Source organism: Euprymna scolopes, chromosome 46 (assembly GCF_053919585.1).
Source record: "Euprymna scolopes isolate OS-2025 chromosome 46, ASM5391958v1, whole genome shotgun sequence".
Classification (NCBI taxonomy): domain Eukaryota; kingdom Metazoa; phylum Mollusca; class Cephalopoda; order Sepiida; family Sepiolidae; genus Euprymna; species Euprymna scolopes.
The window spans coordinates 17,874,510-17,888,314 of record NC_136527.1 but is presented as its reverse complement, the minus strand read 5'-3'; the positions used below and the strand labels follow the sequence as shown (position 1 = coordinate 17,888,314).

The window sequence follows — 13,805 nt, the reverse complement described above, 5'->3', positions numbered from 1 at the left end:
TCAACATACCTTCTGCGTCTTGGATGTTGGTCCATCTGGAAACATCTCGTCTTGGAGGGTAGACTTGGTACCTGTTTTGGACGAAGATTCATTTCACTCCAAGACAAGGAATTGGTTTTCCAGTCTATTAAATGATATGTTCATATGCCCGTGTGTGTGTGTGTGTGTGTGTGTGTGGTACATGTATTTTTCAACCTACCTTCTGCGTCTTGGATGTTGGTCCATCTGGTAATCTCTTGTCTTGGAGCGGAGACTTGGTACCTGTTTTGGACGAAGATTCAATCACTCAAAGACAAGGAATTGGTTTTATAGTTTATATCACTTTCAAGATGTCTCCCAGAGGATGGAAAGTGAATCTCTGGCCTGTGTTGGTTCTGTTCTATACACGTCAGCGTCCCCCCCACCTCCAGTGAAGGGGAGGAGATAACGGTGAAGCCGTCCGTCCTCCTCCAAGTCTAAACCAAATCTCCACGATTCAGCTAACCTGATCACGTGACTCACACGCACGCAATCCGATCAGCTGATCTTGACTTCCGGTCAACGTGTCTCAATATAATTTACACACCACTCAGCTACTTACAACGATATTCCTTTCGCGAGATCATATCAGTAATGAAAAAGTGATGAATATATGAATGTGGTTGAATATAAATGCAGTTTTTATTGCTGCACTGAAGAGAACGATATATTATTTTTTTTTTTTACACAGTGATCACCACTTATCAAGGCTCGGAAGCCACTCAGGGATAAGGGTTATTGCAAGTACATTACGTTAGTGTGGAGATTTGATGAAGTGTTTACTTAAGGGGGCGGTTCATTAGGAATTTGTTAACGTTGGACTTGAAGACATCCAAGTTGTAGTCCAGTGGGAAGCAGGCAGACGGAACAGAGTTCCACAGGCGTGCAGTTCTAAGAAAGAAGCTTTGTTCATGGAATCCGCGTTTTGATTTAGGTACAGATATAGAGTGGGGGAAATTTTTCACAGTGGATTCAGCTAGAATTATCACCTACATATGGAAAATCTTGGAAGGAAGGGTCCCAAACACAACACTAGTAGAAAGAACCCACCAGTGGCGAGGAAGGCTCTGCTATATAAAAACGACACCTAGGACTACACAGAGGATCAAGTCCTTCATTCACCACAGCTTCACCTACATTGGTACAAGAAAATTCAACTGTATTTAAGCTGCAATCTATAATATAAATCTCACATGTCTGTTTAAATGTATGTATGTATGTATGCATGTAAGTATTTCTCCCTAAAACTTTCGACAGAGATAGAGCAAGATTTTTAATCGGTTTGGGTTGAAAATTTAAGTTACCAATATATAAATGTATGTATGTATGTATTTCTACCTAAAACTTTCGACAGAGATAGAGCAAGCTTTTTAATCGGTTTGGGTCGAAAATTTAAGTTACCAATATATAAATGTATGTATGTATGTATGTATTTCTGCTTAAAACTTTCGACGGAGGCGACAGATTTTCACGAGATTGGTATCGTTTTGAAGTCCAACACTCCGGACAACAAATATCGAAAAGTTGGCTAAAAAGATTCATTTCTTCATGCTCAACTGGGCACTTTTCTACTAGGAAGGGTCGCTTCTTCTGCCGATATTTTCGAAAGTTATCCTCTCTTTTTAATTGCCTAGCTTTAATTTAAAACTTTGTCACTTCCGGTTTTGCGGTGAGCATAAGAACAAAGACATCACTAGGCTAGTAAGAAATATAAGGAGAGTGTCCCCCGACACTTTCGAGAAACAACTGGACATTTGGCTGGAAAAGATACCTGACCAGCCACCAACACCAGGCTACACTAGTCCTAACCTCAATCGTCTAGTGGACTGGACCTCTGTATAAAGTGGACAGCCTGGATGCAATGGAGCTTGTGTCTAACTCTGCCCTTCTGGATGCAGTGGAGCTCCAGCTCAACTGTGTCAATAACCGACGGAATAACACAAACTACTACTACTACTACTACTACTACTACTCTCTGCCAAAATCGAAAGCAAAAATCCTTTACAAATGTTAATGTCGTTTTTTTTTTTTTTTGTATTTCCCTTTTAGTAATTCCTGGAACTCTACAAGCAATATGAAAAGTCGGTCACCTCAACCGTTTCAACCGAAGCCTTGTCGACGAATGCTTGGTGGTGAGAGTAGCCATTTTACGACTGATTTCATTGAAGCTGACACGGCTCCTGGTTTTGCCATTTCGCCTCAAGATCGTCCATCTATGGAAGCAACTGACAAAAAGGTGGGCAAGAAATCCTCCGTGTTTTTTTTTGTTTGTTTGTTTTTTTCTGTATTTAATTAGTCCGTATTTTATATTCTTTTGAGACTGATTTACTTATGGAGATATTCTGAAAAAAATTAGGGCACATTCATCCTTACAAATATACACACACACACACATGTACACAGACTAATGTTGGGATGATGATTTGTTTGTTTTTTCTTTTTAACATGGTAATCACCACTTATCAAGGCCCGAAGGCCACTCAGGGATAAGGGTTATTGCGTGTGCAGTAATCAATGAGATAATACTGTAGTAATTATTAGTATTGGAGATTCGATAAAGTGTCTTACTTAAGGGGGGGGCGGTTTATCAGGAATTTGTTTATGTTGGACTTGAAGACGTCCAAGTTGTAGTCAGGTGGGAAACAGGCAAGCGGCAGAGAGTTCCACTGGCGTGCAGTTCTAAGAAAGAAGCTTTGCTCATGGAATCTACATTTTGATTTAGGCACAGATAAAGAGTGGGGAAAATTATTGACAGTAGTTTCAGCCAGACGGGTGTTTCTCGTGAAAGATTAGCGAGGGGGGACGAGGGATTGGAGCTCAGACAAGCACCTGCCATGGAAGTAATGATAAAACAAGGACAGGCTCGTAACGTCTCTTCTGTGGGAGAGAGGTTGCAGGGAACAGTAATCAATTAATTTAAAGTTTTAATTTCTCTAATTGCAGTTCGATCAAGCGATGACACTTGTCTGTTTTCCCGCATCTCACCCTTCCTTCCCTGCACAACAAAATACAAGAACCTTCCATCTGTGAAGCGCATTAATATAGGACTGCTTCCCTGCCAACTGCAACATGGTCGTCATCAAATCCAGTATTGTAAGAAAATAATGAGAGCAGTATTAAGTAAAGTAAATGAGGATGACTCAACAACTTAATTCTGTTGTTGGAATTATTACAGGAGGAAACACATGAAGGTTGCCAACATCCCTTTGTGAAAGTAATACTATGGAATTGACTAGATTCGAACTTGGCACATTTAGGTGGTCAGTCCATGTTGTTACCCACTAAACCACCGTCACCTCCCTAGAGCAATATTGAACCAAGAGGAAGAAAAGATAAACTGATTCCTGATTAGTTGAGATTATAACTTCCACCAGAAGACAGGGATTGCACTTTTGGCGAAAATTTGACTTTGCCGAAAGAAATTCGAAACGTCAATTGTTAAGTGTTTAGATATTATGTTGAACAAAGATGGCGGCAGTAAATCAAATTGGTGAAGAATCAATGCAGTCATGATCTGGAGTGTTTAGTAATTCTTAATAATAAAGATGGAGACAAAGAATCAATGCACTCACGATTCAGTCGTTTTAAGACAGAGGTTAACAGCGAACTGAACTGAATTCAAAATTCGATAATTTTTTATAATAAAATTGGAGGCTTCTGATTGGTTAATTGTCCTAACCGTAAGTTATAAGTAAGATTGTCGGAATCATTGACGCCATACCCTCATCAGCAATGATTGGAGATGAGTCTTCTTGCTGTTTAGGAAGCTTGAAAACTGGGTAGAGTACTTGTCAAGGATCCGTACTTGACACTCAGCCCGACAGGTGCGAGGCTGAAAACTGGCTCAGTACCTGTCAGACTGTGGTACACCGTTTGGGTATCACTCAGGAGGTTCACCCTCCCAGGCCTTGCCACCCGGCTTTTAGGTGGGGCAAGTTGATTGCTTGTTGCCTGAGGCGCCCCGACCAGGAAATGCCGACGGGGATACTCAGTCAATTTTTGTAAATGCATTAGTGCCCCTCCTTCAGGGGAGCTTGCCTTTTCCCACCTTCTGACCTTGTGTCACACTTTGCTGTGGTAGGCAGCAAACAAATTACCTTCATTGGCAATCAAAAACATTTTCCTAAATGTAGATTCCATGAACAAATGACCAAGTCGCGGCACGAGGTGACGTCACAGCGGAGGAAAAAAGAGAGAAAATTAGCATGTGGAGAAGAGAGTGACTTTTAAGCAGATGTCGACACCGCAAAGTTTTTTTTTAAACACGTAGCAACATGATAGGAACTTTTAAATAAGATGCAATCCAAACTTTTAACAAGTTTTTCAAACGGCCATATACAATGGAACGAATTACACACATAAAAGCTGGCTTGTATGTTTGTGTGTATGTCCACTAAAAACTTTTATCAGCCGCATCAGACCGGGTCGAAACTGGTACCATCTGAAAGTGCGATCCCTCAGATGCATAATATGTGAATATTAGAAAAACAGATTAATTCTGTGGTGGTCAACTGGACGATTTCTTACAAAGGGGGTCACTTTTCGTGGCGCCATTTTTACAAGTCATGTACGTGTTTATGTTTATTTGGATATGTGTGGAAAGAAGTAATTTGGATATGTGTAGAAAGAAGTAATTTGGATATGTGTAGAAAGAAGTAATTTGGATATGTGTAGAAAGAAATAATTTGGATATGTGTAGAAAGAAATAATTTGGATATGTGTAGAAAGAAGTAATTTGGATATGTGTAGAAAGAAATAATTTGGATATGTGTAGAAAGAAGTAATTTGGATATGTGTAGAAAGAAATAATTTGGATATGTGTAGAAAGAAGTAATTTGGATATGTGTAGAAAGAAGTAATTTGGATATGTGTAGAAAGAAATAATTTGGATATGTGTAGAAAGAAATAATTTGGATATGTGTAGAAAGAAATAATTTGGATATGTGTAGAAAGAAATAATTTGGATATGTGTAGAAAGAAGTAATTTGGATATGTGTAGAAAGAAGTAATTTGGATATGTGTAGAAAGAAGTAATTTGGATATGTGTAGAAAGAAATAATTTGGATATATGTAGAAAGAAGTAAAAAAATATGTCGGCAAGTTGAAATGAACAGTTCTCATTTCAACTTGCCGATATATGTCTGTACGCGTTATTCATCCATCCAGCAAAGATTTTACTTGTTATAAACCATCCTTGGTATATGATTACTATTTCCTGTTAATTCCAGTGCTATGCCACTTACTTTTTTCTTTCTTTCCTCCATTCGCATTTAAGGTTCACACCTACCTACCGTGGCTAATTTTTAAAATTTTTATTGTAGTCACACAGGCACTCGCTGCTATTTTGATTGAAACAAAAGTTGTAATTAATTTTTTTTTTTTGAGAAAGGGGGGTGGGTGGGTCTGGGTTGTCACCTACTTCTTCCGTTTTTTTCTGTGGGTTGCTCAGTATCCTAAGTATAGCAGCTGTATTCACCAGGGAAACGCCGAGTATCCATGCTAGTCTATTATATGAAGGGCAAACGCCTGTGTGCATGTGTGTTTTTATTTCCAGTTTAAACTCTAAAATAACAAACCAAACACCCACAAAATTGTTATTTTCTTGATTGGCATTGTTCTGGATGAACAATATCTAAAATTAAGGAAAATATTTATTCTTTCACTCTAAACGTCATCAGAATGTGTGTGTAAGAGAGAGTGAGGAGGGTTTTTTTTTTTAAGGAGTTATTTTCTTTATAACGACCCATTCCTCAATCTATAAAAGTGAAATTATCTGTGTGTGTACATTTCCCTACCAAACTATACTGTCGATTTTCAGTCTACAGACTCGAGATTTAACATAAGTAGTATTCAGATTTGGGAAAATCTTTTTAATCGGTTTTCGGCCAGAAATTTGGCTGTCAAGGGGTCAAAGTTCAACAATTTGACCTTTGAAAACGCTACCAAACTCCTCTGCCAATTTTGGATCTAAACACTTAAAATTTTAGATGTAGGTAACTTAGATATGGATCAAACTTAATAAATGTTAAGGGGTCAAAATTGGGGTCAAATTGTAAAAAAATTTACCTTTGCAGTCTCTACCAAATTACTCAGCCAAGTTTTGGCTTAAACATTTGAAATTTTACATAAAGTGTATTCAGACATAGTGCAAGCTTTTTAATCGGTTTTTGGCCGAAAATTTAGCTGGCAAGGGTTCAAAGTAAAAAGGATTTGACCTTTGCGGTGTCTAGCAAACTATTCAGCCAATTTCGAGTCTAAGCATTTGAAATTTTACATAAAGGGTTTTCAGACATGCAGCAACCTTTTTAATCAGTTTTTTGAGGGGGAAAATTTAGCTGCTAAGAGGTCAAAGTTGAAAGAGTTGACCTGCAGACTCTACCAAACTCCTCTGCTAATTTTGGGTCCAAGCACTTGAAATTTTAGATATAGGTTACCTGGACATGAGCCAAACTTTTAATATATATATATATATATATATATATAAATATATATATATATATATATATATATATATATATATATATATGATTGCAATATAATATAAATATATATACATATATATATATATATATATATATATATATATATATATATATATGATTGCAATATTATATATATATATATTTATATTATATTGCAATATAATATAAATATATATATATATATATGATGATTGCAATATAATATAAATATATATATATATATGATGATTGCAATATAATATAAATATATATATATATATATATATATGATGATTGCAATATAATATAAATATATATATATATATATATATGATGATTGCAATATAATATAAATATATATATATATGATGATTGCAATATAATATAAATATATATATATATGATGATTGCAATATAATATAAATATATATATATATATATATATATATATGATGATTCCAATATAATATAAATATATATATAATATAATATATATATGATGATTGCAATATAATATAAATATATATATATATATATATGATGATGATTCCAATATAATATAAATATATATATAATATAATATATATATGATGATTGCAATATAATATATATATATATATATATATATATATATATATATATATATATATATATATATATGATGATTCCAATATAATATAAATATATATATAATATAATATATATATGATGATTGCAATCATCATATATATATTTTCATTTTAGTTTTTATCCATTGGTTATTGTTATTTATTAGAACTGATTTTCTACATTTTTTAATTATGTTGATTTCTTCTGAGGATATATCAGTGTATGCCTCGGCAAATTCTAGGGCAATGTTAAAAAGTTCTTCTGATATCGAGGGATAAAAGTCTATGATGTCAAACTGTATGAACGTACATTTATCTTTGTTTTCTATATTTTTAAACCAGGTGATTGCTTCGGTAGTGTTTGATTTGTTTGTTTACTCGAGAAAGTATAGTTTTGCTAATTCTGCCTATTTCTGGTTTAGTTGGGTTTATCAGGCGGGTGCTGGGATTATTATTAAAGTCCCATTTGTGGTCTTTAAGCAGAATGTATGCCTCTCTAGGTTTCAATTTGCCAACTTTATCGCTAATTTTTAGTTTATCGGTAATTTGTTTACTTTCAGTATTTATTATATCTATGTAGTCGTATTCGTTTGTGTCTAGTTTTTTGTAGTTTTTTGTAATGTTTTCTGTGATTAGTTTGTTATATTCTTGCTGACGAATCCTATAGTGGATGAAACGCAGAATATTCAGTGTAGCTTAATCGCCATATATATTTTATAAATTACTATATATATATATACATATATATATATATATATATATATGTGTGTGTGATGATTACAATATAATATAAATATATATATATATATGATGATTGCAATATAATATAAATATATATATATATGATGATTGCAATCATCATATATATATATATATATATATATATATATATATGATGATTGTCAGACGAGTGTCACTTTCTCAGACACTTAAAGTCCATGAGCCCAAAAATGACTTCCATCGCCACAGGTCCATTTTAATAGACAAATGCCCGAGGGAGTATCTGTACACAGATGATGTTACAGAGTCTTAGCTTTGTACAACAGCTAGTCTCTCTCTCGGTTCAAAATGTTAATATCCAGCAACAAGCAAGAGCAAGTTAGCCAACAACAAGTTAAACTGCAGACAAGCTTAATGCGGGTACTGATCTCCTGCTTTATGGTTTTTTTAATCAGAGATTTGCTTCTCCTAGAAAGGTTGCCTTCACCACGGCTTATGGGAGCCCTCTCCACCCCAACACACACATACATACACACAAACACACACGGTGCTAGTTGGCCGTTAACCCTGAAAAAGTGTTCATTCGCCCTTTGAAAGGTCTTGTTTTTAATCCTTCAGGGAGACTAGCTGCCCTCCTCACTAAACAAGTCTGGTGGGGGAACCAGTTTAGTCGCCGGTGACCCGACCATGAGATAGGTATATATATGCACATAAAGTTATGAACAGTACGTAGGGCCAGAGCAAAACCGGGCTGAACTTCTAGTTAATCTATAAATCTTTGTTTTATCGTTATTTCCATGGCAGGTGCTTGTCTGAACTCCAATCTCTGGTCCCCCCTCGCCAATCTTTTACAAAAAACACCCATCCACTGTCAAAAACTTTCCACACTCTTTATCTATGCCGAAATCAAAACGTAGATTCCATAAACAAAGCTTCTTTCTTAGAACTGCACGCCTGTGGAACTCTGTTCCGTCTGCCTGCTTCCCTCATGACTACAACTTGAATGTCTTCAAGTCCAACGTAAACAAATTCCTAATGAACCGCCCCCTTAAGTAGTCACTTTACATATCCACACTAACATACTGTACTTACAATAACCCTTATCCCTGAGTGGCTTCCGGGCCTTGATAAGTGGTGACCACCGTGTAAAAAAAATAAAATATGTGTGTATGTCCAGATAGAAGAATTGGCTGAGCAAAGAAAGAGGAAAACAAGTGTGGAGGGAAAGAAAGTTGCCTCAGGCAATGTCGGGTCGCTAGTTGATTTATAAGATTGTTCTTATTCCCACTCATGTTCATAAGAGCTTTTTTTTTTTTTTACAAAGGAATCATCACTTATCAAGGCCCAGACACAAATTTTCCGATTCCAATACCATCCAAAGTTCTGATTTTTCTGATTCTCAATTCTGATTTTGATTAATCGTCCCAACACTAATATATATATATATATATATATTTTAGTCATCGACATACAGACCTGTTTCGTTGTTTCACAACTCATCAGTGCCGCTAGACTAACACCTCTCCCAAGCCGAGGATCGAACCTAGAACCGTCGTGATGACAGTCGGCAGTTCTACCCCCTGACTACGGAATCGGTGGCCGAAATTAAACTGTCGGAATGCGTATTTAAATAAACATCCGTCCGCTACTCGTAGAGGGCTCAAACGTTTTGTTTATTGCGAGCTTCGCATTATTTCAGCTAAATTAAGTAGCGAGTAAGATAATTTACGAGAGTGCTCTACCAAAGAGGGGAGCTTTATATATATATATATATATATATATATATATACTTTTTTTTTTTTATGCTGCTAGTCGGTTGGTTTAGGGATATTTCCATTTGAGTGCAGTTTGTACATCCCAGGGAAGTTGGTTGGTTGGTTGGTTGGTTGGTTGTTTTTGTTTTATGGCATATCAACCCTTTTCGGGTTATTTAATGCTGAATCCAAAGATTTTGAAGAAAAATTTTTTTAATAGAATATATTTGTTGTTTTCACGTCGGTTTCTATTTAACCCATAGTTGGGACCCTAACAGGTACTACCACTCCGGGTCAGAGTGGACCCGGGAGCAATGGTAATTAAAGGGTGACTCCACACTCCCCAAAGCCTACAAGCTGGGGCCTCACTACTGGATATAGTTTAAGGTCATATCCAGGACCCCCATTGAGGGACTTTTACCCTCTGCAGGGTGGGGGCAGTCGGCGTATTCTAATGCCCCACCAACAGGGCCACCCCAGGGAAGTACTTGTAAGACAAGCACATATATGCAACACTGCAGTGATGCGACAGAGGCTGGGATTTGGCAAACAGTATGGAACTTATAAGGTTAAAGACTGTCCACGAATGAGAGACTAGTGGTTGGAGCACCAGCCCAGATGTGACAAAAATACTCCATGCACGGGAAAATGGTGGCTTTTTAGAGATATAAGATATTATCAGACATGAAAAGTTTTCTAGTCTGATAGAGGGAGCCTACCATATTCATGGGAGAATTGGCAGCATCCTAGATGTACTTATCGGCATCTTTTTTTTTAGGCATCACCACTTATCAAGGCCCAGGGGCCACTCGAGGATAAGGGTTAAAGAGTGTACAGTAGTCAATTGGACAATACAGTAATTGTCAGTAATGGAAAGTTAGTAAATTTGTTAACTTAAGGGGAACGGCTTATCAAGAACTTGTTTACATTGGACTTGAAGACAATCAAATTGTAGTCAGCTGGAAAGCAGGAAAACGGAAGCCAGTTCCACAGGCGTGCAGTTCTAAGAAAGAAGCTTTGTTCATGGAATCTATGTTTAGGTTTAGGCACAGATAAAGAGTGGGAGGAATTATTGATCGTGTTTTTAGCTAGACGAGTGTTTCTTGTGAAAATTTGGCGAAGGGGTGGGGCCATAGATTAAAACTCAGTCGAGCACTTGCCATAAAAATAACGATAAAGCAAAGACAAACTCGCTGGATAAACATTTTTACAGTTTCAACAAAAAAAGCTACAATAATATCAGAGCGTTTCTATTTACACTGAATACTTTACGACCGGGCTTTGTCTAGCATTCCTGCTAGCTTAGATAAATACTTTTGCAGTTTTAACAAAAGAGCTACAATAATACCAGGGCGTCTTCATTTACACTGAACATCTACAGAATGGCAACATCAATATGCTACATATGAATTAGTCCTCTGTGAAATTTCCACAGGTCCCGCTAGTTTTATTTAATACTAACAATCTTCTTTTCTTTTTTTTTACTACAGGTAAAACTTGTGACAGGTAAAGGAGGCGCCCCCACAACAAAGAAGCCACCTCCTGCAGATATACTAGCCCCGGTGTTTAGTACAGATATCAAACAGCTGAAATCATTGCACGACAAGTATAAGAACAAGTTGGACATGATCTTTGAAGTCTATGGTGAGTCTTTATTCCACTTTTTTCTTAGTTTGTGATCATCATCATCTTCACCAGCATCATCATTATGCACGTAGTTGTCTTATTCGATGCTTCATCACATACGATGCGATGTTCTTGCACCAAATCATCATCTTTAACTTCATATTCTTAGTCAACTTTATCTTTATCATCTTCATCAGCTTCAACTTCATCTTAATCATCATCATCATCATCATCTTCATCTTTATGTTCTTCACCTTTTTTCTTTATCATCTCCATCATCAGCAGCATCATCATCATATTTTTAATCATCTTTATCTTTATCATCTTCAACTTAATCATCATCATCATCATTATAATCATCACCACCATCATCATCATCTTTATCATTATTATTATTATTATTATTATGATTATTATTATTATCATGATGATGATGATCATCATCTTTATTCTCATTATCAGCATCATCATCAACATCATCATCATCTTGGTCATCATCATCATCATCATCATCATCATCTTTGATTTCACGTCTGTTTCATATGCTGTCATTTTTTAGAAATTAACTTCAAAGCTAACTTACCTCTGGCCAGGTGTTTATTTATCCCTCTTTTTCTTAAGTCCATCCTTATCACTTTTTCCCATGTTGGCCCCCCCCCCCCCCCGACAAAAGAAGGGTGGATCTATAAATTCACCCTCGTCCGTTCGTTCGCACTTTTCTCAATAACTAAGCCTTGGAGTTTTTTGAAATTTTGCACAAACATTAAACATTTGTTTGTCTGTACTTTGCGATAACTCTTGGGTGTGCCCCAGGGGCTCTTTTAGGGCTAATAAAAACACTCCATTTTTGGGACTATTTTACCGTATTTGTCCAAAATTTTCTGTGTATGTCTATTTAGCAGTTTTGCATGGTGCTGAACTCAAATTTAAATATGTTAAGGCCTTGGGGACTTTTGGGACTAAATGGGGTGGGGGGGGGACAAATGAGGGATTTAGTCATTTTTTTTTTGCATGGTGCTGAACTACAATTTACATATGTTAAGACCTAACTGCACTGTTTGTTCATTTTTACCTGGATTTGACGTCCTCTGGGGACTTTTGGGGCTAAATGGGTAGGGTAGGGTGGGGTCAAATTCTGAATTTGGCCATTTCTTTATGCCTCGTTCACTGTGCACTCACGGGGGACCATGCATGCTTCACTTGTTTCTCTTGGGCTTCCCCCACAAACTCACCCTACTACCTCAACTGTTCTACATCTACTAATCCAAGAACTCTCATCCATTATTTCAACTTGACCAAACCAACAAAGTCTCCTGTTCTGCATATGTATCCTTATTCTCTCCAGATTTAATCTTCCTCTGAGGTCCTCAGATCTAAGCTTGTCTTTAAGACTTAAATTATGCATTTGAACATATTTTCATATCATTCCTCTCCATGCAACACATATCCTCAACCCTTACTGTTCATGATTCATTTGCATACATCATTGCACAGCACACACATGTTTGATAGACACTTCTTGCTTTAAATGCTGGTATGTGTTATACGGCCTTTAGAAACTGACCTTGCTACCTTAACTGTTCTACATCTACAGCACATTTTCAACCCTCATACATCATTACATCTGCATAGCCATGCTTGATAGACCCTTTTCTTCATCAATAGTGATAACATTTTGTCGGTTAGGTGAAGTAAAATAACGTACCTCAAATACTTTATTGAAACCACACCTGCTCCTCCTTGTGCTCCAATTGTGTCACCAAGGTAACAAAAATTCTAAACAAAATAGTTTCACCATCTAAATATACATGTTGGAATGATAAAATTGCCGCCCTAAAAAAAAAAGGCACGATTCCATTTCCGTTTGATGAAAATCGATTTTCTTTTTTTGTTGCAGACCATCTACTAGTTGGCCAGTTGTGTAAAAATCCCAAGAGCGATAGGAGCCTTAGGGTTCGGGGGTTCGACATATTTTGTCCTTTAGTCCTCAGATTCAATGAACAAAATTTATGACAAAGGGAGAAGAATTGCTATTTTCTGGGTCAGAATCTATTCATCTAACACTTATCGTTGACTAGCTTTTTATTTAAAATTAATATTTTTTTTAGTTCCTTACATCAAGTGGCTTCATGTTTTGTCTGGAATGAATTCGATAAAAAAAAAATCCTAAAATATTAAATTGTTTTTAATGCCAATATATAATTCAAACAAAATATACAGTGTTGGACTAATAAAATAATTTTCAATGCTATTGATAATGTTTAAATATTCATTTTTTTTATTTTATTATACCGTTCTTTCTGGCAAAGGGGAAAAAATTGTTATTTTGGGGTGAGAATCTATCCATTTAACACTTAGTGTTGGCTGTTTTTTAACCTTTTTTTAAACTCATTACATCAAGTGGCTTCATGCTTTGTCTGGAGCGATTTACATAAAAAAATTGTAGTAATAGGTGGAACAATAAAATTTATCAATGTTATCAATACAATAGGTAAATTAAAGGACATGTCAGTAGTGAGGATGTTATATTATCCTCTCTCTTAACACACACACACACACAGACAGATATATTACTCGCCATGTTACTTAGAATATGCGGGTCAGAATGATAAACTTGT

At 36.1% G+C, this 13,805-nt stretch overlaps 1 protein-coding gene across 3 annotated transcripts in view; it reads left to right on the top strand.

Annotated features, from left to right (window-relative positions):
• The window catches only part of LOC145271119 (uncharacterized), a 310,201-nt gene that overhangs the window by 114,943 nt on the left and 181,453 nt on the right, over positions 1–13,805 (top strand). For all 3 annotated transcript variants that reach the window (XM_080126661.1, XM_080126659.1, XM_080126658.1), the window contains 2 exons: positions 2,068–2,254; positions 11,052–11,205. In XM_080126661.1, the coding sequence (XP_079982787.1) occupies positions 2,068–2,254; positions 11,052–11,205 (341 nt within the window). The remainder of the gene's footprint in view (positions 1–2,067; positions 2,255–11,051; positions 11,206–13,805) is intronic.